We start from the raw sequence: 26,464 nt of genomic DNA on the forward strand, positions 1-26,464 counted from the left end.
ATTTTATTGCAGTATTATGCAAGCTGAAAGAGGACAAAACGATAAAATCAGTAATATCTGCAGACTACTTTTTGAAAATGTCTTACTTACAGGAAACTGATAAGGAAGTTCCCAAACCTTTTGAAGACTGATTATCTTTTGTCATATTTTTCACTGACTAAGTGTTTTTTAAAAGTTTAGATATATAGTTAATGGAAATGTGTAGCAATTTTCACCAACATATTTTGTACCATTCATAATTAAATTTCTTGCATTATTTTGTGTTAGCATAACTTGTGTAACTTCTGTTTTGTTTAAAAAATAAACAGTAGAGTATTGTGTTGCATCTAGAAAACAGGTTTCATATTCTCAGAGCATTCTGAAACAGTTGATAGTCAATATTTTTAAGACCAGTTACTTCCCCTACTCATAATGTTAACAAACATAGAAATCAATTTGTAAATGGCAGCCTAATACAAATAATTTATATAATTGATAACATAATCTATTTTAATATAGCAGGGACAAATTTTGATCAGCAAAACAAGTTTCTAAAGGACCTCTATATAAGGGCATGATTTTTTTTAATGAAATTGTCGTCCAATCTGTGTTTCATTTGAGTTCAATCACTTGGAGTGTTATATTATCAAGTTACACTTACTTTCTGCACTTCTGAGCATTTTACCTTCAAAAGGCTTCTGGCACATTTAAAAGAGATCCAAGAAAGCAATAAAAATGGTTTCAAGATGTTGCTTTACAAGTTGTGTGGAGAGAGAGAGGGAGATGCAGAATTAAGTTTGTTTTCACCAAAGAAGTTTGAGAGAGGGGCATGGTGCAATGAGGAGCCTAAATGATTGGATGAATATAGGCTATTCAAAAATAGTCATAGCTTTTATAGAGTCATGGAAAGATACAAGGCATTTGATCAATTATAAACTCTTGCTAGTTGAAAGAGCTATTCGATCAGTATTGCTTTTCTGCACTTCCTGCTATAGCTCTGTATTTGTTTACACATTAGTTAATTATCCATGTGCCATCTTAATTAGCATTGAGTCAGGCCAAATTGAAGATCATGACAAGTTTCTACATGCACGTTTATGCCACCTCTGGTCCTTTTGCCTATTACTTCAAACCCGCACCCATTGTTTATTAACATTTTGCTTCTGGAAACAACAAGGCAGTAATCAGTTTTTGATCTATGATTGTTAGAGCATGTGAGTGTGGTGGTTGTTTGTATTTATGCCTGCACAACAGATTCCACATTGGAACCAAGTCATTGAGATAACTACAAAGATAGCTGATGCCCTCACGCTGATTTAATATTAGCCACCAGAAACATGCATTACTTCATTATTTTATGTGTGCAGTCAGAAAGTTGATTTTGAGGGATAAATATTATGCATAACCTCTTCACGGGCTTACAGCTGGGTACAGTGTAAATTTTAATCGACATTTTGATGACGAAGTTCACCATCTTCATCAGGGATGATACCTAGGCACATCTAGTCTAGCAGTAGGTATACTCAATTCCCGCCGTCCGTGCCTTCTGATTGGTTAGACCTCAACCAATCAGGTTTCTGCTGTGCCATCTTGTTTAAAATCATATTCAGCTCGTACTAAGAACAAGACCTTTGCCTTTGTTGAAATTCTTACTTGCTAGTCTTCATTTCAATGGCTACCTTCAACATGCACTCCCAAAAGCCATTGGCATGGCACAGTAGTTTTGTGCTGTCGAAGTCAATCCAGTGGTCATTGCACTGCTGATTTCTCTGGTTAACCTAAACGGATACACCTCCTGTGCTCCTTGATGCGCCTTTCCACCATGCGTCCCGTCTGGCCGATGTATGCTGCTCTGCATTCAATTGGAATCCTGTAAACACCGGCTGAGCTGAGTCCCAGGTCAACTTTGACCTGCACAAGCTGTGCTTTGAGCTTCCTTACGGGTTTGTGGATGGTATTAATCCTGTATTTCTTCAGGATCCTGATAATCCTTCCTGAAACTGTGGAAGTATAGGGAAGAGAGGCAGTAGCTACTGGTTCTTCCTCATTAGTATACAAGGGGTGATTGATAAGTTCGTGGCCTAAGGTAGAAGGAGTCAATTTTAGAAAACCTAGGACATTTATTTTTCAATGTAGTCCCCTCCTACATTTACAGACTTAGTCCAGCGGTCGTGGAGCATATGGATCTTGGACCTCCAGAAGGTGCCCACAGCAGGGGTGATTAATAAATTTGTGGCCTAAGGTAGAAGGAGTCAATTTTAGAAAACCTAGGACATTTAGTTTTCAATGTAGTCCCCTCCCACATTTACAGACTTAGTCCAGCGGTCGTGGAGCATATGGATCTTGGACCTCCAGAAGGTGCCCACAGCAGGGGTGATTAATAAGTTTGTGGCCTAAGGTAGAAGGAGATGTGTTATACAGTTCTAGTTACATGCACATGCAGTTCAACTCTTTGAGTCATTATGCAGAAAGTTTGAGGTTAATAACTCATCAGGGGTGGTTGATAAGTTTGTGGCCTAAGGTAGACAGAGATGAGTTATTAACCTCAAACTTTCTGCATAATCACTCAAAGAGTTGAACTGCATATGCATGTAACGAGAGCTGTATAACTCATCTCCTTCTGCCTTAGGCCACAAACTTATCAATCACCCCTGCTGTGGACACTTTCTGGAGGTCCAAGATCCATATGCTCCACGACAGCTGGACTAAGTGTGTAAATGTAGGAGGGGACTACGTTGAAAAATAAATGTGCTAGGTTTTCTAAAATTGACTCCTTCTATCTTAGGCCACGAACTTATCAATCACTCCTCATATTATATTTCCAAGGGGGATAACTCACCTACTCTCCTTTTAAATATTGTCATGGGAATTTCTGTGTTGACCTGAGCAGATAGGCAGTGCAGTACTAACTCATGTCAACTGAATCTTGAGCAGATTTTCACAAACTTCTGATTTGGGGGTAATATTGGTGATAGCCAAATCACACTTAACATTGTTATCTCTTCCTTTGCACTCTCGTTTTTTTTTTGATTTTTTTTAACTTCAACTCTGTCTTCTTGTCTTCAGTTTTGTTTTCTGCTGAACCAGGAACCTTAATTTTATCTTAGCCCATTTTTTTTCTCTGTTTCATTTGAGCTTTCAAATTTTCCATCATCCCTGAACTTCATCCTTTCCCCCTCTCTGAAATATGTTTGCTCTGCACCGGAACTGTTTCCTCTTCAGAGGCCATCCATTGTTTATTTACAGTTTTACCTGTAAATGTTTGATACCATCTGTGAGAGATCTCTTTATAACTCTCTGAAATTAGCTGTCATCCAATATAAAAATGACAAATGATAGTACAGACAAAAATGATCAATATGCTAGTTTCTGTGGCGCTTCGAGCATGAATGTGTCATCTGTGAAAATTAACAAACTAGAGATAAATAAATGAGATTTAAGAGAAGGTAAATATTCTGGAATTTCGCTCTAAGCTATCAAAAATTCAGTTCACTAAATTGCCCCTCAGGCAATTGTGTTTACCAGCTGGAATCTATGTGAAGAATTCATCATGAATAACTATTGTTTTGAAATTAATAAATAGTCCCTCAAGTTTTAACTTTTGAAAGTGAGGTTCACTGCATTGTAAAGTTAACCGCTGTAGTTGATGATATCCCTAAGGTAGTGATGACAGTTGGTCAGAGAGGATCTTCCCATTCTGAATACAGCCCACTGGCTATTAACCAGATTCCTATTGCACAATTGATCCTCTTGCCGTTAATATTTCATCTCTAAGTGAAGATTGTTAACTGGTGAGCAGTATGCTAAACAGGGAATTCCCAAAGCTAAATCATTCTCAACTAAAAATGCACCAGGTTCATTTTCAAGATAACTTGTGTGAAAACAAAATACATGATCTGAGTATCCATGGCAGGATGCAGGTAGACTTTATTAGTGTTTGCAAAAAAAATGTTTATAAAATCCACTGACCAATTGGCTAATGGAAAGCTGTTTGTTAGTTATTAATGCATAAATCCCTGGTACAGCAACTTTAAAATTGTAATTTGGATAAAACAGAGTAGCAGTACTGGATGAATTAATGACTACCACCCTGTGTCTTGTTCCTATATTTTATTTGTACATTGTTTTCTTTTCCTCGGTATTTTTCTTTCAGATGCTCATTTTGTAGTGGATCTCAGAAGGTACCATGGAATTCTGTTGCTAATTCAGACAGGAAACAGAAAATGCTGGATGAAGTCAGCATTCAAACAGTGTGTGTAGTGAGAGAAACCAGTTAACCTTTCAGTGCAGGGTCTCCTCTCGGTTCCTGAATCCTACTCAGTTCTGGAGAAGATTCCCTGATGTGTAAGTTTGATTGGTTTCTCTTTAACACAGATGCTGCTTGAGAGGCTGAGTTCCTCCATCATTTTAGTTTTTTGTTTCAAATTCCAACATCTGCAGTTTTGTTTATTTTTTTAAATTGAGGTATCAAAGGTTAACAGAGAAGGTTGATGCATAAAGTAAACTTACCTATCATTTTGGGGGTGGTTTAGGACAAGAATTTTATTTTGGACATTAGTTTTAGTTGAAGAGCTGTTGCCAAATATAATGGATGAAAATCAAATTTATTTTTGGGACGTTTGTGATAATGGTAGGAATGTCTCTTTATTACTCATTCCTAACTTCCCTTGAGAAGGTGACAGCAAATTAACTTCTTGTCCTGTGCAAAGAATCGATGGATTTATTGTTTAACATTGCAGGAGGAATGCTAGACAAGTAGACTGTTCATTCAGTCACTGTGAGTCACTCAATGCACAGCCTTTGACCTGCCCTTGTCTGTAATTAAAATTGCTCGAAGAGCTCCAAATAAAGCTGAACACTCTACAATTATCAGCCAACAGTTTTTTGCTAATGCAGTGACTTCACTTGGCATGCTGACCATTAAATGCTGAGGTGGGGGGAGAGGAAGAACAGTGATGGGTGGTGGATGGAGTGAATGATGTGAAATCCCGGGTGCTAACAGACTGTATTATAAATACAAATACATCTTGTGTACAGTTTTGGAGTTATTTCACACCTTATTCATAAGCACAGTGACGCTACAGGTAAAGCATCAATGAGATAGTTTCTGTTTTGAACTCAAGTGCAGGCTGTGTAGAATTTGCACAACCTCCATGTGACCACATTGTTTTCCCCAGTGCGCTCCTGTTTCCATCCACAATCCAATAACTGCTGGTTGTTAGATTAATTGGATGGATAACTTGCCCCCCCACCAGTATTATTATGTGGTAGGAGAATCTAAAGCGTGTCAATGTGCATGTGCGAGAGAATGCGTTGCAGGTAAGTAAGTGGAGGAGTTGGAGAGATGGAATTGCTTTGACAGTTGGCTCATATTTGATATGATAAATGGTCTATATTGGAATTAAGTGAAAATATGAAATAGCAAACGTAATAAAATATGTGTGCACTCAGGCTATAAGATTACCTCAGTAGTTGTTACTGTCTTTAATCCAGACTCCCTGAGTATGCAATTCAATCTATTTTTCCAAATTGGAGTTATATTTTTGGATTGCCAAGCTCAGTGCTCCACCGTTTTATTGGATGGGAACCAACAATCACCAACTTCAAGGACACCTATGAACCTAATACATTGAGACCTGGCCCATGCTGAGATATGCAATACATCTGTTATCTTGAACTCTACAAGGGATATAAAATCACAATACAAGAAATTAATGCAATTATGGAAGTTGGCGAAACAAAGACAAAACATTTGTTGGGGCACAGCAAGAAATGGAGAAATTCCCCTGGAATCTATGGGTCAATGGGGTCGACTGTACCTCTTCCTAGAAACTGTCCAGCTCTTGGCTCCATCCCTCCCCCTCCTGTCTTCTCCTATAAGTTTGGATCTCCCCCTCCCCCTTCCACTTTCAAATCTCTTACTAACTCTTCCTTCAGTTAGTCGTGACGAAGGGTCTCGGCCCAAAACGTCGACTGCACCTCTTCCTACAGATGCTGCCTGACCTGCTGCGTTCACCAGCAACTTTGATGTGAGTTGCTTGAATTTCCAGCATCTGCAGAATTCCTCGTGTTTGAATTATTCCAGGCTTATTTTTTCTTTATTTGTATGGTCTGGCTTTCTGGGCACGTGTGCCATTAGAAATAAAGAAACAAATTCTGTTCTTGATTAATCTTTAACTGCTACATTAGGGTTCTGTTCCTGAAATGTTAGCTGTTTCTTTTTCCACACTAGCTGCCTGACCTGCTGGTGTTTTCATTTTTATTGAGTGATTTTCAGTTGAAGTTGAATGGTACATAAGAAAAATAGGTTTCAAGGAAATAAGACATGACTCTATTAAAACCATAAAGACTAAACAGAACACATAAACAGAAAATACTAGAATACTCAATAGATTAGGCAGTATCTGTGAAGCGAACACTGAACTGATGTTTCAGAATGAATTAACTAATCTTTCATCGAAAAGGCCAAAGTGAGCTGATGAATTTCATTATTTTGATGGTACACATTGAAGCCACAATGTGCTGATGGTAGATGCTGTTTAAGGCAGAGAATGAAGTGCCAAATAAGCAGATGTTGAGTTGCTTCAGTGACTTTTCAACTGCTTTCAACAAGACAAGTGGAAACTATACCAGAATACTTCTGAATTGCATCTTCTGGAGTTGACTGAGATCTTGTTCTTCAGACATATGCTGAGAGGAATTCAGAAATGATAGTTTTGGAAGTCACTGTTTGGAGGGATAGTCCAAGACTGGTGACGCAATTCAGATAAAAATTGAACAAATGAGTTATCAAAGATACTGACTGCGTTCTTCAAGTTGGCATATCTTGCCAACAGGCATTAGCTTCATCTTGGGTTCCATTCATTTTAACAATATTACTCTCAACAATCTTATCAATCAGAACACAGCCTTTCAAACCCTAACCTCGCTGTCTTATAGTTAGAAGTGTTGCCAACCTCACACGTAACCCAGCTCAGACAGAATGAGAACTATCCAATCATGCAATAACATCATCTAAACCTATCATAGATATTCTCTAACATCATCTTTGTTGCAGGGGATGGTGGCATGTAGAGAGGGCGCATCAAAGATTTATCTGGATGTTACCTGAAATGTAGTTCTAAGGAGGGATTGAGTAGTCTGGGTTTATTCTCAGTAGAACAAAAGAGCTGAGAGGTGATTTATAAAATTGTCGGGGACCTAGATAAAACAGATAGTGAGAATATTTTTTTCCAGGGTGAGGGAATCTCGAATTAGAGGGCATGGTTTAAGGTGAGAAGGAAGAAATTTGTGGACATCTGAGGTTTAGGCTTTTCATACAGAGGGTCGCGAATATCTGGAATGAGCTGCCAGAGAAGGTGATGGAGGCAGATACATTTATAATCTTTAAAAGGCATTTGGTCAGATACTTTGATAGGAAAGGCATAGCGGGATATGGGCCCTAATGTGGGCAAATGAGACGAGATCATTGTCATAGTCAGCATGGATCAGATGGCCCAAAGGGGTCATTTCTGTGATGTACGTTCCTACAGTTCAATAAGAGTAGGAGGTGGTGGAAAGACCAGAGGAAGAAGAGCATGTTGGTTGATTTTCATTAGATGGAGCAAATCCTCATGGGACAGGGCACTGTGGTTATTGCAGGATGGCTAGAGTCAAAGTTCAAAGTAAATTAATTACCAAAGTACATATATGTCACCATATACAACCGTGAGACTCATTTTCTTGTGGGCATATACAGTAAATCTATAATAGAATAATAACCGTAATAGAATCAATGAAAGACCGCACCAACTTGGGTGTTCAACTGGTGTACAAAAGACAACAGAATGTGCAAATACAAAAAGAAAGAAATAATAATAAATAAATAAGCAATAAACATAAAGAAGATGAGATGAAGAGTCCTTGAACGTGAGTCCATATGTTGTGGGAACATTTCAATGATGGGACAAGTTAAGTTGAATGGAGTTTCCCATTTGGTTCGAGAACATGGTGGTTGAGGTGTACTAACTGTTCCTGAACCTGGTGAGGTGAGTCCTGAGGTTCCTGTACCACCTTCCTGAGAGCAGCAGTCATAGAGGGCATAGCCTGGGTGATGGGGGTCCTTTTTTGTAGGATTTTCCTTTCAAGGGCATTGGCGTATCGGTACCAGACTGTGTTGCAGCCAGTCTATTCTCCACTACTCCATAGAAGTTTGTCAAAGTTTCAGACTCTTAAGGAAGTAGAGGTATTGTCATGCTTTTCTTCATAATTGCGTTTACATGCTGGACCCAGGACAGGTCCTCGGAAATGATGGAAATAGTAGAAAATTATGATAATACAATCATACTAATCACAGGACAGGGATACATGCAGAGTGGTGCCATCATTACTGAGAATACCACTGTTCAAAGTTACTTCCAGGTGATCATAGCAGTCCATCAATCTGATCTTCAGTGTTCTAATGAGACTTCAGCCTTACAGAGGAACAATACTCCCATGCATCTGTTTCACTCTGTTGCTTCAGCCGAGTTGGCTTGGGTTGAATCTAGGGCCAGAGTTACACAAGGTCCTTCTCCTTGGCCACCTGCAGTTTCCTCAATGGAAAGTCAGCCGCCAGAGGAAAAGAGGGTAAAGGTAACCAGATTGCATTGGAGGGAGTGGAGTGTATTCCAGTTAATTGGGACACATCGGGACTAGTACATTCTGGTCCAATTAAACCGCTGCTTCAGTTTGCTGAAGTTGCATGGAAGTAATTAAAAAGATATAAAAAAGACAAACTATCATTTAACTGAGTAACAAGTTATGTATTTAAATGAAATACAGAACTAATTAATCAGAATCTACTGTATTTAAATATCTAAAATTGAAATAAAATGTGAATTTTCATCTGTTCATCCTATTTATCTGAAGTGTGGAAAGAGGAGGATGGATAATCAGTGGAAGGGGAAGTGAGGATAAAATTTTCCATAATTTTTTGAATTCTTTAGAATTATTATGTGCTCTCTACATTATAACCCCTTCCCCTAGTTTTCACTTCCACTGCATTTTCATCCTCCCCTCATACCAGTCATGAGTAGATAAGCATTGTTATATAGTATTCAGCCTTTGACTTGCCCAGATAGTTCAAATACAAGTGGAACAGAGGACCAAGGAGTGATAACAACCAGCAGAATGAAGGAGAGAAGCAAAAATTGTGTTCACTAGTGACCATTGCACATAAAAACTGCTTCCCAGGATAGATCACACTAGCAATCACTTTAAGGAGAAATTACACTCATCACTCAATTCATCTGCACAACTCAAATTAGCATGGCTAATCTTTCAGAGAATCAGGTGACATCACAAGTTGCAAACCACACATCATTTCCATTACCAAAATAAATTGGAGTTTCTTGCTGTAACTGGTGATTTTGTTGAACATTCAGAGAAAAATCTGATTGTCCCATTACCACTCACCACATTTTTATGCAAGGCACATCCCAGCTGCTTGCAGTGATCCCTGCCTCTGTAATTGTCCCACATGTTCTGGTGATATTGAGCTACTCATGGCATTGGGACATTGCATGCACTGTATAAACACAGAGGAATTGTCATGTCCTCCCTCCCTCATATTTTGCCTTACCTCTGTAACAGTGCTCTGGAGACCTGTTCTGTGGCATCCAGGGGAAAAGTTCCTTCAAGCTCAGATCTCAATGTAGCTGTATCAGTTGGCCAATTTCAGTTATAATCTCTTTTCCGTGCACCGCTGATCAACCTTGATCCTTTCCAAAAATGAATTAAGGAAAATGTCCCTGGAGGCCGTGGACCAACATGCTGTCCTGCTGTTTGGCTTCTCCTTGTGGTTTGCTGGAAGGTTGCTTTCCTTCCCTTCTATGGTTTCTTTTGACTTGTTCAATCACTAATTCCCAGAGGAAATTCTATCAGGCCACACACAGACCTGGTAACTTTTCTCAGTGCAGGTTTTTAATGTTGCCAAGAGAACAGAATGTGCTTCCACACCAGTGACCATTCCCTGTCAGATGGTCAGATTTTCGGCAGATCCAAGAAGACTCCAACATTATGGACAATTGCATCGGCAGTCACAAGAAATAACCCAGCTGCAAACTCATTTGTGGTTCATATTTCCTTTTAAGTACTGTTGGTGGAAGCTGACATTATGGAGACACAAGAGACTGCAGATGCTGGGATCTGGAGCAACTTTCAATCTGCTGGAGGAACCCAGTGGATTGAGCTGTTGCGTTCCTTCAGGAGGTTGACTTTGTGTTCAGAATTATGAAATAAATGCGTCAAGTGGAGTGGTGTGTGAAAAGAGCAGAACCAAGATCAAATTTCATTGATTAACACCTTGATCTTCACAGTCCTTATGTCATTTGCAGTTATCAGGTATACGTGAATGCTCCCCTAACCATTACAGCAGCCTGAACATTACTGATTGATAGCAACACACAGAAAATGGTGGAGGAACTCAGCAGGTCAGGCAGCATCTGTGGAAAAGAGTAAACAGTCAAAGTTTTGGGCTGAGACCCTTCTTCAGGACTGAGAAGGAAGGGTGAAGATGCCAGAATAAAAAGGTGGGGGATTGAAGGGAAAGAGTCTAGCTGGAAGATGATAGGTGAAGCTAGGTAGGTGGGAATGATCAAGGGCTGGAGAAGAAAGAACTAATTGGAGAGGAGAGTGGACCATGGGAGAAAAGGAAGGAGGAGGGGTCCCAGAGCGAAGTGATAGAAAAAGTAAAAGGTCAGAGTGGGGAATAGAGGAGGTAAGGGTGAATTTGTTTACAGGAAAGAGAAATTGATATTCATGCCATCAGGTTGGAGAGGACACAGATGGAATATAAGGTGTTGCTCCACCACCCTGATATTTGTATATATCTGGCAGCTAAACAATGGATACTACACTGCCTATTTAACCACCTTCCCCCTTAGCTATGAGGGAAACTACTGGAAGAATGGAAAAGCATTGCATTTATCGAATGTATTTTGTAACCTTAGAAATTTTCAACAAATCATTGAATGCATTCCATGCAATTTTCTCCGGTCCCAGTAGAAGTTCTTCGAACTACCTGTCCTTGATGACCTGTTTGATTTGTGGACCAACAAAAATGCCTTCCTTAATTTTGGCATCATTAGTCTGGCTTGAATTATGAATTGAAATAACAAATGTAGGCAATTTTAAACAAGGGTGTGTGATAGGGAAATTTTGTAGTGATTTTCACAATCAGCTGCCCAAAATCTATAAGATAAACACAGACAAATTTAGGAATCGAAAGGTTGAGCGTAGTGTGACAAAATTGAAAAGGATGAATACAGGACTGAAGGTATTGTATCTGAATGCATGCAGTATATGGAATAAGGTAGAGGAACTTGCAGCACAGATATAGATTGGCAGGCATGATGTTGTAGGCTGAATCATGGCTGAAAGAAGATTATACCTGGGAGCTTAATGTCCATGGATACACATTGTATTGAAAGGACAGGCAAGAAGGCAGAGGGGGTGCTGTTACTCTGTTGGTAAAAAATTGAATCAAATCATTAGAAAGAGGTGATATAGGGCCAGAAGGTATTGAATCATGGTAAATTGAGCTAAGGAACTGCAAGGGTAAATACACCCTGATGGGAGTTGCAAACAGACCCCCGAAGTGTAGTAAGGAAATAGAAAATGCATGCCAAAAGGCCAATGTTTAAATAGTCATGGGGAGTTGCAATATGCAGGTAGATTGGGAAGATTATGTTGGTGCTAGATTACAGGAGGTGTAATTTTTATAGAGCCTATGAGATGGTTTTTTAGAGCAGTTCATGGCTGAGTCCACTAGAACATCAGCTATTCCAGGTTGGGTGTTGTACAATGAACCAGAATTGATTAGAGAGCTTAAGGTAAAAGATCACTTAGGGGAAAGTGATCAAAATACGATTGAATTCACCCTGAAATTTGAGAAGGAGAAGCAAAAGTTAGATGTATCCGTATTACACTGAAGAAAAGGAAATGATAGAAGGATGAGAGAGGAGTTGGCCAGAATTGATTGGAAAAGAAGACTGGCAGGACTGACAGCAGAGCAGCAATGGCTGGAACTTCTGGAAGCAATTGAAAAGGCACAGGATATATAAATCCCAAAAATGAATAAGTATTCTAAAGGCAAGATGATATAACTGAGGCTAACAAGAGAAGTGAAATCCAACATAAAAGCCAAAAAGAAGGCATATAATACAGCAAAAATTAGTGAGAAGTTTTGGATTGGGAAGCTTTTAAAAACCAACAGAAGGAAACTACAAAAGTCTTTAAGAAGTTAAAGATGGAATATGACTGTAAGCTAGCCAATAATATTAAAGAAGATAGCAGAAGTTTCTTTAGACACATAAAGTGTAAAAGAGAGGTGAGGGTGGATATCAGACCACTGGAAAATGATGCTGGAGATGATGATGGGACAACAAAATGGCAGATGAACTGAATCAGTACGCTTCATCAGTCTTCACTCTGGAAGACACAGGCTGTATGGTGGATGTTCCAGGTGTCAAGGAGCAAAACGTGTGTGAAGTTACCATAACTAGAGAGAAGCTTCTTGGGAAACTGAAAAGTTTGAAGGTTGATAAGTCACCTGGACCAAATGGTGTACACCCCAGGGTTCTGAAAGAGGTGCCTGAAGAGATTGTGGAGGCATTAGTAATGATCTTTCAAGAATTACTAGATTCTGGAATGATTCCAGAAGACAGGAAAATTGTAACTGGCTCTCCACTCTTTAAGAAGGGAGAGAGGCAGAAGAAGGGAAGCTATAGGCCAATTAGTCTGATCTCAGTGGTTGGGGAGATGTTAAAGTTGATTATGAAGGATGAAGTCTCAGGGTCATGATAAAACAGGCCATAGTCAGCCTGGTTTCCTGAAGGGAAAATCTTGTCTGACAAACCTATTGGATGTCTTTGAAGAAATAACGAGCAGGATAGACAAAAGAGAATCGATTGATGTTGTATACTTTGATTTTCAGAAGGCCTTTGACAAGGTGCCACACATGAGGCTGCTTAACAAGCTACAAGCCCAGGGTATTACGGGAAAGACTGTAGCAGTGGCTGATTGGCAGGAGGCAAAGAGTGGAAATGAAGGGAGCGTTTTCTACTCGGCTACCACAGGGGTCTATGTTGGGAACAATTCTTTTTATGTTATATGTCAATGATTTGAATGATGGAACAGATGGCTTTGTTGCAAAGTTTGCAGACAATATGAAAATAGGTGGAGGGATAGGTAGTTTTGAGGAAGTAGAGAGGCTTCAGAAGAACAGACAGATTAGGAGACTGGGCAGAGAAATGGGAGATGAGTGTCAGGAAGTGTATGTCATGCATATTGACAGAAGAAATGAAGGGGTTGACTATTTTCTAAATGGAAAGAAAATACAAAAAACTGGGGTGCAAAGGGACTTGGGAGCCCTTGTGCAGGATTCCCTAAAGGTTAATTTGCAGTTTGAGTCTGTTGTGAGGAAGGCAAATGCAATGTGAACATTCATTTCAAGAGGATTAGAATATAAAAGCAAGGGAGTAATGTTGAAACTTTAAAAAACACAAGTGAAGCCTTACTTGAAGTATTGTGAGCAGGTCTGGGCCTCTTATCTTAGAAAGGATGTGCTGAAATTGGAGAGCATTCAAAGGAGGTTAAGGAAGATGATTCCAGAGATTGAATGGCTTGTCATATGAAGAGTGTGTGATGGCTCTGTGCCTGTATTCACTAGAATTCAGAGGAATGGAGGATGACCTCATTGAAACCTATTGAATGGCAAAAGGCCTTGATAGAGTTGATGTGCAGAGGATGTTTCCTATGGTGGGAGAGTCAGCCTCAGAATAGAAGCATCCTTTTCAGATGGAGATGAGGAGTAACTTCTTTAGCCAGAGAATGGTGAATCTGTGAAATTCTTTGCCACAGGCAGCTGTGGAGGTCATTTTTAATGTATATTTAAGGAAGAGGTTGATAGATTCTTGATCGATCAGGGCATGAGGGGATATGGGGAAAAGGCAGGAGATTGGGGCTGAGAGGAAAAGTGGATCAGCCATGATGAAATGGCAGAGCAGATGTGATGGGCCAAATAGCTTAATTCTGCTCCTATATCATTTGGTCTTATGGTCTTATAAACTCAAAAATATTCAGGAAGCAAATCTTTGTTGTCCAGTGTGATCAAAGATACTGACTGCATTCTTCAAATTGGTATACCTTGGAGGTGATTACAGTCAACGAACTACTTTTGAAGAATAGTCACAGTTTTAATGGAAGAAATACAGTGTTTACTTCTGTACATGGGCAACTCTTAGATGCAGCACGATAATAATGACAGTCAAAATTTTAAAAAACTGTTGATGCTGGCAGTCTAACGTGAAAACAGAAAATACTGGAAGTGCTCAGTGGGTCAAGTGGCATCTGTTGGGAGGAAAACAGAAAGCCCTTCACAACTGGGAAGGAGACAAAAGAAGCTTCTGCAGGGAGAGTAGGGGAGGGGAGATGTCTCGGATAAAATCATCTGTTGCTCTAGGGTAACCTATTGCCAGATTATCTGTTTAACTAACGTTAATTAAGGGATTGAGGGGAACTTAACTTCTGATTTTATATTAATTCTTTAGCCTAAAAGAGTTTGTTAATTGGAGGCAGTTTGTATAAAACATAAACACTGATTGGGCCAGTAAATGCTATGTAAAAAGAACTGTGATCAATGTAATCTGGTATCACTTGGCAGATTGCCTCTAATCACTGAATACAGACCAGTAGATCAGTGCATACTGGTGCCTCCAGGTAGATGCAAAATCTCTGTCTGTACGCACACTTGATTCTTTTGATTGCATTTTTTTTTAAAAGATCAATTACAGGAAGCATTTGGTTTCAAGATTGCAATCTTTTAAGAAGCCTACAAGCAGATTCAGCAAGGTCTCCTAATCAAGTAAACAGTCTGTGTCAGGTCAAGGTTTCTGTTTAGTTCACTATGAGTTTATGACCTCAGTATTGCACAATATGCACAATTCTCACATGTATTCAACCCTCTGGTATTGCCCTTGCCCGCTGATAGAAATAAGTCAGTTGAATAATAGAAAATCAGCAGCTCGCTCACCCTGAACTTCTGTTGAGCAGTCAAAACACCGCTCAAAGGCTTAAAAACAAATGAAATGCAAACAAAAAATGGAACAGAGGGAAGGTTGCTAAAAACATGGGTGTGGAAGTGAAGCTTGATGTAAGTGAGATCTTGGATTATGGAACTCTGGCTCCGTTCTGATGAGATGAATGCAAACCGATCATCAGGCACATGTGGAGTCTACAAACTATCCGAACGTGTGATAAGTGAGTTAGACAGCACTGACTCCATTGCCCTTCTGTGGCTCAACATTGCTCTGCTGTTCAATTTTCTGCAGGTAAATTTGAAGACAATGACAGTCGACAGCAGTGCCTATCTAGTTGAATGGTCTCCATGTGAGACATCAACTGTCCATTTCACTCCACAGATGCTGCCTGGCCCTCTGATTTCTTCTAGCAATTGTTTCTTTTTTGCTTCACAATCCAGGAATAATGGTAGCAACAAGGCTTGGAAAGGAAGAACTGGAGGTACCGGTCATTTATCAATGCTACTGAAGACATTATGTGTGCCTTGAGAAGAACTCTTATGGTGTAACTTTCACTGGTTATTTTGTGCTGATTGGTGGCACCTCTGAAACAGAGTGGCACACGATCTGCTGCTTGCTCGCTCTCAAGACCTGTGTGCAATCCCAACCTTAGGCGCCGTCTGTACAGAGTTTGCATATTTTTCCTGCGACCAAGTGGGTTACCTCCAGGTGCTCCTGTTTCCACTTACCTCAAAAAGCAGGTGGGTTGGTGGCAGAATTGCCTAGCATGGGCAGTTCTCACATTCCCACACAGGAGAAGAAGAAAAAGTGGTGGGTAAATTGATGGGGATCCAAGAGCAGAAGTTGGATTAGCATGGCTGGATGCTTGATTGTGAGTGCGGGCGTGGTGGGCCTAAAATTTGTTTTTGTGCTGAATGATTCAATGGCCAGTGAGTTGCAGGGAGGTCAGTAGATGTCCCTCTCTCATCATATACGTAAAATCCTGTTAAAGTGCACTCTGTAAGGAACTTCAGACTGAGGTCTAGTAACCTGTAATATTTGCAAAACTAATAGAAGCAAAAGCCTTACTTTTTTTTTGATTTGGGAGTCACATTAGTCCTCAAAAATCTCTGGGAAATAAAAAAACAACAAATAATTAAAATGCCTGGAATAATGGCACACCACGTTTTTAAACAGAATATACAGTAAAAAAAAACAAGACCTGACAAAGGGCGGATGAGCTCCTTGTGAGCCAACAGCCATCTTCCGTGGAAGAGGTTAAAGCCTCACCACATATCTACGAATTGTATGCTATGCACCTAGTTAGAAGAGACTGATGAACTTGGGCGCTGCACCGTGTGCCTGGACCTGCCCAAGGCCTCCGCCTAAGGAAGGGCCGAGCTCGAAGAAGCGGCCACGGCTGGAGGCCAACATGGCCTTGGGCTCGAGTTCAGCGGGGTTGCGACGGGCAGTGCCAAGGTGGCCAGCGAGAACGAACTGGAGGAGAGGCTGTACTCGGTGCTGTCGCAAGATCGAAGATGATGGAGGTGCATAGCCGCCAACCTTGGATTCGGGACGGCACCCACTGACTGACTGACTGACAGTAAAGCACAAAACAGAGTATATATGCTTGTCAGAGTTTATGACATCTCAAAGTCTAAACAATGCCTGGTTTCTACCTGCTCAATCAAATGGGCGTCTTTATTTCTGTTCTGCTTTAAGATGGCATTCCCTTTATCCGTGATTTTAACTCTATCCGATAGGTTGAGCAACCTGATATTTTTTGCTTGTCTTTATTTGAATTCATTACCATCTCGGGTGACTTCAACCATGTTACCATGGCTAGAACACTGCCCAACTTCATGCAGTATGTGAGCTGTACAACCAGAGGGGAGAGGACTCTGGATTTGATGTACGCTAACGTTAAGGATGCATACAGCTCCTCTCCCCTCCCCCCATTGGGAAGGTCAGATCACAACCTGGTGTATCTCAAACCCTGCTACGTGCCTCTGGTAAAGAGTAAACCTGCAACCTCGAGGACAGTGAGGAAATGGTCGGAGGAGGCTTATGAGGCGCTCCAGGGTTGTTTTGAGGTGACAGACTGGCAGGCACTCTGTGAGCCACATGGAGAGGATATTGATGGGCTCACAGAGTGCATCACTGGTTACATCAACTTCTGTGTGGTCTGCAATGTTCCAACAAGAACTGTCCTTTGTTATTCAAATAACAAGCCATGGGTAACGAAAGACATTAAGGACATCCTGAACGCTAAAAAGAGGGTGTTTAGTGATGGAAATAGGGAGGAGCTGAAGGCAATACAGAGGGACCTGAAAACCAGGATCAGGGAGGCTAAAGACAGGTATAGGAGGAAGCTTGAGTGGAAACTCCAGGCAGAACAACATGAGAGAGGTCTGGAGGGGGATGAGGACCATCACTGGGTTCTGGCAAACTGGCAACAGAGGAGCTGAAGGCAGTGTGGACAGGGCCAACGAACTTAACCTGTTCTTTAACAGATTTGACATCGTGGCCCCTGCCCATCCCCACATGAGCCATCTGCTGTCGGCCCCCAAACAACACATATTCCACTCTCCCATCCTACCCCTCCTCACAGTCCTCCACCCTGCTCTCATGACTATACCCCTTCCCCACACGAAACCACCACAGTGAGCTTCACGGCTGAACATGTGAGAAGACAGCTGAAACGTCTCAACCCAAGCAAGGCTGCAGGCCCGGGTGGTGTCAGTATCAGGGTGCTCAAAGCCTGTGCCCCTCAGCTATGTGGAGTACTTCACCATGTATTCAACCTGAGCCTGAGGCTCCGGAGGGTTCCTGTGCTGTGGAAGATGTCCTGCCTCGTCCCTGTGCCGAAGACACCGCGCCCCAGCAGCCTCAATGACTACAGACCGGTGGCATTGACCTCCCACATCATGAAGACCCTGGAGAGACTTTTTCTGGAGCTGCTCCGGCCTATGGTCAGGCCACACTTAGATCCCCTCCAGTTCGCCTACCAGCCCCAACTAGGAGTTGAGGATGCCAACGTCTACCTGCTGAACTGTGTCTACGCCCACCTGGACAAGCAGGCGAGCACTGTGAGGGTCATGTTTTTTGTCTTCTCCAGTGCATTCAACACCATCCACCCTGCTCTGCTGGGGGAGAAGCTGACAGCGATGCAGGTGGGTGCTTTCCTGGTGTCATGAATTATTGATTACCTGACTGGCAGACCACAGTACGTGTGCTTGCAACACTGTGTGTCCGACAGAGTGATCAGCAGCACTGGGGCTCCACAGGGGACTGTCTTGTCTCCCTTTCTCTTCACCATTTACACCTTGGACTTCAACTACTGCAGAGTCTTGCCATCTTCAGAAGTTCTCTGATGACTCTGCCATAGTTGGATGCATCAGCAAGGGAGATGAGGCTGAGTACAGGGCTCCGGTAGGAAACTTTGTCACATGGTGTGAGCAGAATTATCTGCAGCTTAATGTGAAAAAGACTAAGGAGCTGGTGGTAGACCTGAGGAGAGCAAAGGTACCAGTGACCCCTGTTTCCATCCAGGGGGTCAGTGTGGACATGGTGGAGGATTACAAATCCCTGGGGATACGAATTGACAATAAACTGGACTGGTCAAAGAACACTGAGGCTGTCTACAAGAAGGGTCAGAGCCGCCTCTATTTCCTGAGGAGATAGAGGTCCTTTAACATCTTTCGGACGATGCTGAGGATGTTCTACGAGTCTGTGGTGGCCAGTGCTGTCATGTTTGCTGTTGTGTGCTAGGGCAGCAGGCTGAGGGTAGCAGACACCAACAGAATCAACAAACTCATTCGTAAGGCCAGTGATGTTGTGGGGATGGAACTGGACTCTCTGATGGTGGTGTCTGAAAAGAGGATGCTGTCCAAGTTGCATACCATCTTGGACAAAATGTCTCCCATCTACTACATAATGTACCGGGTGGGCACAGGAGTACATTCAGCCAGAGACTCATTCCACTGAGATGCAACACAGAGCGTCACAGGAAGTCATTCCTGACCGTGGCCATCAAACTTTACAACTCCTCCCTTGGAGGGTCAGACACCCTGAGCCAATAGGCTGGTCCTGGACTTATTTCATAATTTACTGGCATAATTTACATATTATTATTTAATTATTTATGGTTTTATATTGCTCTATTTATACTCTACTCTTGGTTGGGGCCGCTGTAACAAAAATCAATTTCCCTCGGGATCAATAAAGTATGACTATGACTATGACTATGCATTTATCTTCCTTTTTAAACTCCTTTTGGCCAAAGGGTGGTGAATCTGTAGGTATGTTTAAAAATGAAGGTTGATAGGCTTTGATTAGTATGAATGCCAAAAGTTATGGGGAACAGGCATGGGAATGGGGTTGAGAGGGATAATAGATCAGCAATGATGGAATGGTGGAGCAGACTCGATGGGCTGAATGGCCTAATTCGGTTCCTGCGTCTTATAGTCTTTTGGCCACCATTTTCTTTAGCTGCTACCTGCCTGTGGCAGTGAGTTACAGATTTTCATTGCTGCCTGGGTGAAGAGCTTTTGCTTTGATGCTCACTACCACTTGATAACAGTAAATGTAATTTGTTCCATTAATTTCCAACAAAACAAAATTTGAGAAGCAGTGTAGAACACACGGTCGCAGCAGTTCAGCAAATCTATCACTGCTGACTTTGATGATTACCAATGGGCTTACTGTGCAATACTAAAAATTATCTCCATTATGTCACTCTTGTGCTGCCATTTTCGCAGTTAAAAGGCTCCCAGCCTGATCATCTTTTCCTAACAGCTACAACCTTGTATACTTGCTACCATCCTTGTAAAATTATTTTTTGTATCCTCTCCGGGTGTCTCTATACAATTTTTTTATAGTGTAGTAGAGAACTGCAAGTGATATTTCAACTGTGGTCTAACCAAGGTTCAGTACAAGTTCAGCATAACATGCTTACTTTTCTGTTCTAAAAGAAACAAATCCCAGTGCTTGATATATTCGTTATTGCCATATTTATCTGTATTTAATCTTTCTGATATTTAAGTAACGAAGTGAGAAATTTATGATGCTTAAGTTCGTTAAATCGCTTTGATTGTATTGGGTAATCAAACAATCAGATCACTTTGGTCTTACTTAGCACATGGGATCTTATTTTTCACACTGGCATGCAATTTCTCAGTTATCTAGATTGTAATCAGTTCATCAATTGTATAGCCATTCCTTGTTTATTAATATGTTGTTATAATGTCCAATAATCCTTTACAGTACTGATTACACAAAATTATCCCTATACAGAAAGGTGTTTGGTGTTTTCAACAAACTTAGAAAATATGACTTTGATTTCAAAGTTAATATTACTAATATAAATGATATTTAGGGATTGGTCAGCATTGATAATTAAGGGAACTGATTTTTCCAATTTTAGCCAAATGATGTCGTATTTACCACTACTCCATTTTCTGATATTCAGGCACCCATTCTGTTACTTGACTCTTGATGCCACTGACACTGACCTTTCTAAATTGTTCATTACGTAATAAATTATCAAAGTTCTTTTGAAAATCTACATTTATTACATCCACCACAATAGCCTTAACTATTCTTGCTATTGCCTGCAGTGAATTTGGTGGTTAGTCAAGCAAGACCCTGGCATGAAGTAAATCATTGAAAATAAGAATCATTTTAAATATGTTGGGAAATTAAAGTGGATTGAACACAAACTTCAGTGAATTTTCTCATTTTCTCTGCATTTAAGTATTTTGTGAACTGAGTTAATTTACTGTTTTCTGCTATTATCATTGTACATGTTTTTAATAATACAGACTTTAACAAGTTAATTAAGAATAAAGAGGAATCCAGACATGTGGGATGGACTTTTTATCTTCTCAATTTTGTTTTGAAATTGTAAGCAAGTGGAAATAAATTACAGCTCCTTTTTTCAACTCCACACTGATTTACTGCTTTACATTCCCTCCCTCCCAGGAAGTAAGCTTATTCTGGAGAAAAGTGTTGAAGAATGTTCAATCTTTTCGAATAATTATAACCTGTCAGTTCTGGTAACAACCCTGTAAATCTTTATTGCAATTTCTCTGTGTTCTTTGTATATAAGAGATACCTGAACTTTAGATTGCAAGCTAATTGTGTTCTTACCAAAATTATGTGCAAGTTTAACATAACAGCTCTGCTTTTCAACTGTATTCTTCGAGAATTAGATACCTCTGCTTTGCATTCACTTTTTTTAATAGCCTGATTAACTTGCTACTTTTAATGAATTGTAAATATTTGTCTTTGGTTCCCCTTGCTCCTCTACATAATTTAGATTATTGTTTTTTAAAGGATTAATTCTTATACTGCCAAATTGCTTATCATCATATTAGAGATTGTTCAACTCTGGTCAAGGCCTTTCAGCCTATCACCAACATGCTGGTCAGAATAAAGTTATTGAGATTACTCCCCTTTCCCTCATAGAATTTTTTGAGGATGTAACTAGTGGAGTGGAGAGGGGAGAACCAGTGGATGTGGTATATTTGGATTTTCAAAAGGCTTTTGACAAGGTCCCACACAGGAGATTAGTGTGCAAACTTAAAGCACACAGTATTGGGGGTAAGGTATTGATGTGGATAGAGAATTGATTGGCAGACAGGAAGCAAAGAGTGGGAATAAACGGGACCTTTTCAGAATGGCAGGCAGTGACTAGTGGGGTACCGCAAGGCTCAGTGCTGGGACCCCAGTTGTTTACAATATATATTAATGACTTGGATGAGGGAACTAAATGCAGCATCTCCAAGTTTGCGGATGACACGAAGCTGGGCGGCAGTGTTAGCTGTGAGGAGGATGCTAAGAGGATACAGGATGACTTGGATAGGTTGGGTGAGTGGCAAATTCATGGCAGATGCAATTTAATGTGGATAAATGTGAAGTTATCCACTTTGGTGGCAAAAATAGGAAAACAGATTATTATCTGAATGGTGGCCGATTAGGAAAAGGGCAGGTGCAACGAGACCTGGGTGTCATTATACACCAGTCATTGAAAGTGGGCATGCAGGTACAGCAGGCGGTGAAAAAGGCAAATGGTATGCTGGCATTTATAGCGAGAGGATTCGAGTACAGGAGCAGGGAGGTACTACTGCAGTTGTACAAGGCCTTGGTGAGACCACACCTGGAGTATTGTGTGCAGTTTTGGTCTCCTAATCTGAGGAAAGACATCCTTGCCATAGAGGGAGTACAAAGAAGGTTCACCAGATTGATTCCTGGGATGGCAGGACTTTCATATGAAGAAAGACTGGATGAACTAGGCTTGTACTTGTTGGAATTTAGAAGATTGAGGGGGGATCTGATTGAAACGTATAAAATCCTAAAGGGATTGGACAGGCTAGATGCAGGAAGATTGTTCCCGATGTTGGGGAAGTCCAGAACGAGGGGTCACAGTTTGAGGATAAAGGGGAAGCCTTTTAGGACCGAGATTAGGAAAAACTTCTTCACACAGAGAGTGGTGAATCTGTGGAATTCTCTGCCACAGGAAACAGTTGAGGCCAGTTCATTGGCTATATTTAAGAGGGAGTTAGATATGGCCCTTGTGGCTACGGGGATCAGGGGGTATGGAGGGAAGATTGGTGCAGGGTTCTGAGTTGGATGATCAGCCATGATCATAATAAATGGCAGTGCAGGCTTGAAGGGCCTAATGGCCTACTCCTGCACCTATTTTCTATGTTGTCTTGCAGGTTGTGGCTCTTCAAATGCTCACTGAGATATCTTTGAAATGTGAGGAGTTTGCTCTCCACCATTCTCTTAGGCAGAGAGTTCCAGACTAGCATTGCTCTGTGGCTGGGCCTGTAGTCTCTTGAATATTGCACTTTATGAAGGCAAACACTATGGGTGGAAATATCATCCAAAACTCTTTTGTTGAATGTAGTAAATTCTCGACCAACAGTGGTAGCAGGCAGACCGGAAAGCAGCTCTGCCTTAAAAATCATATTACATGGCATCTTTAGTTATCAAAAGTACTGTCATTTCTGTTGAAGGTATTTTCCTCAATACCCCTCTAATTCTACAAATTACCTGTCCTTAGTTAACAACCGCCTTGCCATGGGAAATAATTGGTAATAATTGATCAAGACAACACATAAGCACTTGAGTGTAAATTTATTATTGTTTTTGTATTACAATTTATCTTCCATTGACACAAATGCAGAAGAGTTATGAATTTTTTTTGTATTTGCCTCAGTGTTCCACAGCATTCACATAATACTTCCTGTGCAATGCATGGATGATTAGCTTGGCCATGTTATCAGAAACTTGTAACAACTTGAAGCAAGAAACAAGGCACTAAGATAATGAATATTCCTTCTAAACATTTTTACATGGGACATATAGAGAATTGAGAACACATTGTAAGGATAATTCTCTGCAACACAAGCCCATCAATTGGGTTTCTACACACAGTTTGAAATTGTTCTTCTGAGACTAGAGTCCAATTTTTTTGTGCAAAATTGGTGAGCACAATGACCCCAGCAACAGTCACCTTCAAATGCCTCTTCTGACATGCTGTATGTATAAGTAGAAGTTAATTCTACTGTTCAGCTTCATTTGTATTGTGACAACTTTTTCTCTGATTGGTGAAGATTATGAAGACTGTTAGAAAATTTCCATATTGCAGGTTGAAATGGAAACAGTATCAAATTTTTTTTAAGTTAAGGACATGGAGGTAATTTGAGGCAAGACTGAGGAAGTAAATTCAACCCACCCTTTTTCATTTGTTTACCAACTTATAAATGCCTGTTTTTCTAAAGGAGCTTGTATCCTTGCATTCTGGCAATGTGTTACAGTAGTCTATCTGATTTTTCTTTAATTACTTAATTTCAGGTACTGAAAGTGATATGTCACTCAGTATACCTGTAAATACACCATTATATTTATAATGCATATTTTTTTGGCCAATATCCTGAAAAGTAAATAGGGAAATTCCATGATTTATACCATTTGGTTACATAATGAATTAACATACAACCTCACATTTTTCTTTACTACAAACTTTGCACTATCCAATTTCATTGTAATTATGTTTTGCTGCATATTTAGCAGTGTTAGTAGCACCAAATCTAAACATTCAGAGCTCTGCTTCTTCGAGATAAACCAGAATTGTAAAGATTTATTATGATCACTGCCACAAGAGAAGTGGAACAAAAACTTTGCTTTCATTAACGTATTCAATTATTTTCTCTGAAATTTGTTAGTAACATTCTACTTGGGATTTGGGAGGAGGAAGAAAGAGATCTGGTCTTTTGATGAGGAAGTATAAATTTATTGCTACAGAAAATTTGCCAGGTCCCTGGATTTGTCTGCAGGTAGACTGGAGGAGGTGGATACAATAGAATCTTTTAAGGGATTCTTAAATACGTACATGGAGCTTAGAAAAATAGAGGTCTATGTGATAGGGAAATTCTAGACAGTTTTGAGAGTAGGCTACATGGTCAGCACAACGTTGTGGGCTGAAGGACCTGTAATGTGCTGTAGATTACTAACTGCTTTAACCCCACCAAGAGGGCAGTGGGTCAACTAGTAGTAGCAAAAGATCTCTGTTGGAAACTGTACATGATTAAGGATTATATGAAGAAAGGACAGCATAGAGCTCTGATAATATGCATGGTGAAACAGCCCTCTGGTTTTCCAAGCCTAAAATTACACAGTTCTGCTTATTTTGTCTACTTTATTTGATTTCTGTGGGAGTATCACAAGTCCATTGTGAGATATCATAGATGATGTTAACATCTGTGTGGAATTTCAATGCTGCAAGGTCTAGATTAATGTACTGGCAAGATAATATGGAGTAGCTGGTGTACATTATGGCCTGGTATGGTTTAACTGCCTCAGTACTTGCACCACAAAGCTCACAAACAGTTCCTACCCCTCAATAGAACAAAAGGGGATAACTACAGTCACTTAAGGATTCTGTTACATTGATATTTCATGCTCATTATTTATTGCTATTAATTTGTATCTGAATTTGCAGAGTTTGTTGTCCATTGAACCTGTTTACAGTTACTGTTCTATAGATTTGCTAAGAATGCCTACAGGAAAATTATCTCAAGATTGTATATGATGACATGTATGTACTCTGATAATAAATTTTACTTTGAACTTTTGAACCGTGATGTATAGATTTTATTTCCAAGGTAAATCCATTCAATTATGAATTGCAAAATTCTTTCAAAAACATTTTCTATATTTTTTCACAAATGTAGCGCCAACCATTCTGGGAATCCTGTATGTTGTCAAACCAAAGTGGAGCTTCCTTGAATCAAAAGCAGTCAAAAGATTTCTCAGCCTCAAAGAAACTGTTAGCAGTGGAGAAGCAGCTCAATGGTAAGATTCCCTCTATTTAGTTCTTATTTGAGTGTTAGTCGTCATCTGTGATCTTCACTACAAAATGACATTGCATTATGATTTCTGGGTATCTGCACAAAAATAGGAGGATTTTGGAGCGATGCAAATAGTAATAATGTTGAAGAACAGGAGTTGGTGTCCCTTCTGGGATATTGGAATCAGTTTACTAACATACAATGCCATAATAATTCAGACACTAGTTGAGTGTTAGCTCCCTATGTGGGTGGAGTTGGCATATATTTCTCTAATATGGGTGCAGTATATAATACTCAGTGAGAGAAATTAACAATTCTTTAGTCTCTCCTATGTTCCCTGTAAGCTGTGCGCATGTGCGTGCACACACATTTTTCAACCAGCACACAAAGGAAATTAATGTGCACACAAAACGTTAGTTACCTAAAATAATGTCGTAATCAATAATTATACTTATTGAAAATAATCTTTTAGCTAAATGTTTCTGTTATCTAGTTAGTCAGTTTTTCAAATACCACAATGCATGTCACTAATTTATGTCACCTCACCTTTCCTGTTCCGGTTTGTACAGCTGCATCACGGTGGCAGCCATCTTTGGTGGGCAGTGTTCATATCGTAAAGTTTACAAAGATCTGTTTCAAATCCTGTAGATAGTTTACTAAGTTTTTATCCAAAAAGATCAGTCAAATGACCCTGTGGCTAGATACTGTCACAAGAAATTGATAAACATCACATACAAAGTAGCTTTACAGGTTTTAAGTGATTTCTTTGATGAACTGGCTGCACGGTGCAAGATTCTGCAAAAGAGTAGCCTGACACTGATTGATTCACTTCATCTTGCGCGAGGCGAAATTAACAAGATAAGAAAGCAGTATCTGGGAGACAATGTTTCATGGAGTGACAAAGTTAAAGTTTTGCTAAGCCAACAACGTGAAGAAAACGTCACAGTAGATACAAATTCGCTGTTGACTTTTATAAATAGTCTTTGTGTTCATTTAGAAGAAAGATTTCCTGAAGATGAGGTACAAGAATGATCAGCTTTTGATTTCTCCGCAATTGCAGATTGTGACTTCACAATTGACAATGAACAA

General features: G+C 40.2%; 1 protein-coding gene across 2 annotated transcripts in view; it reads left to right on the forward strand.

The window, feature by feature from the left end:
- c1h8orf34 (chromosome 1 C8orf34 homolog) overlaps window positions 1-26,464 on the forward strand; it is a 356,319-nt gene that overhangs the window by 277,201 nt on the left and 52,654 nt on the right. For both annotated transcript variants that reach the window (XM_063042009.1, XM_063042010.1), the window contains exon 11: window positions 25,259-25,379. In XM_063042009.1, coding sequence (XP_062898079.1) covers window positions 25,259-25,379 — 121 coding nt within the window. The remainder of the gene's footprint in view (window positions 1-25,258; window positions 25,380-26,464) is intronic.

This window comes from Mobula hypostoma, chromosome 1, assembly GCF_963921235.1.
Source record: "Mobula hypostoma chromosome 1, sMobHyp1.1, whole genome shotgun sequence".
NCBI lineage: Eukaryota > Metazoa > Chordata > Chondrichthyes > Myliobatiformes > Myliobatidae > Mobula > Mobula hypostoma.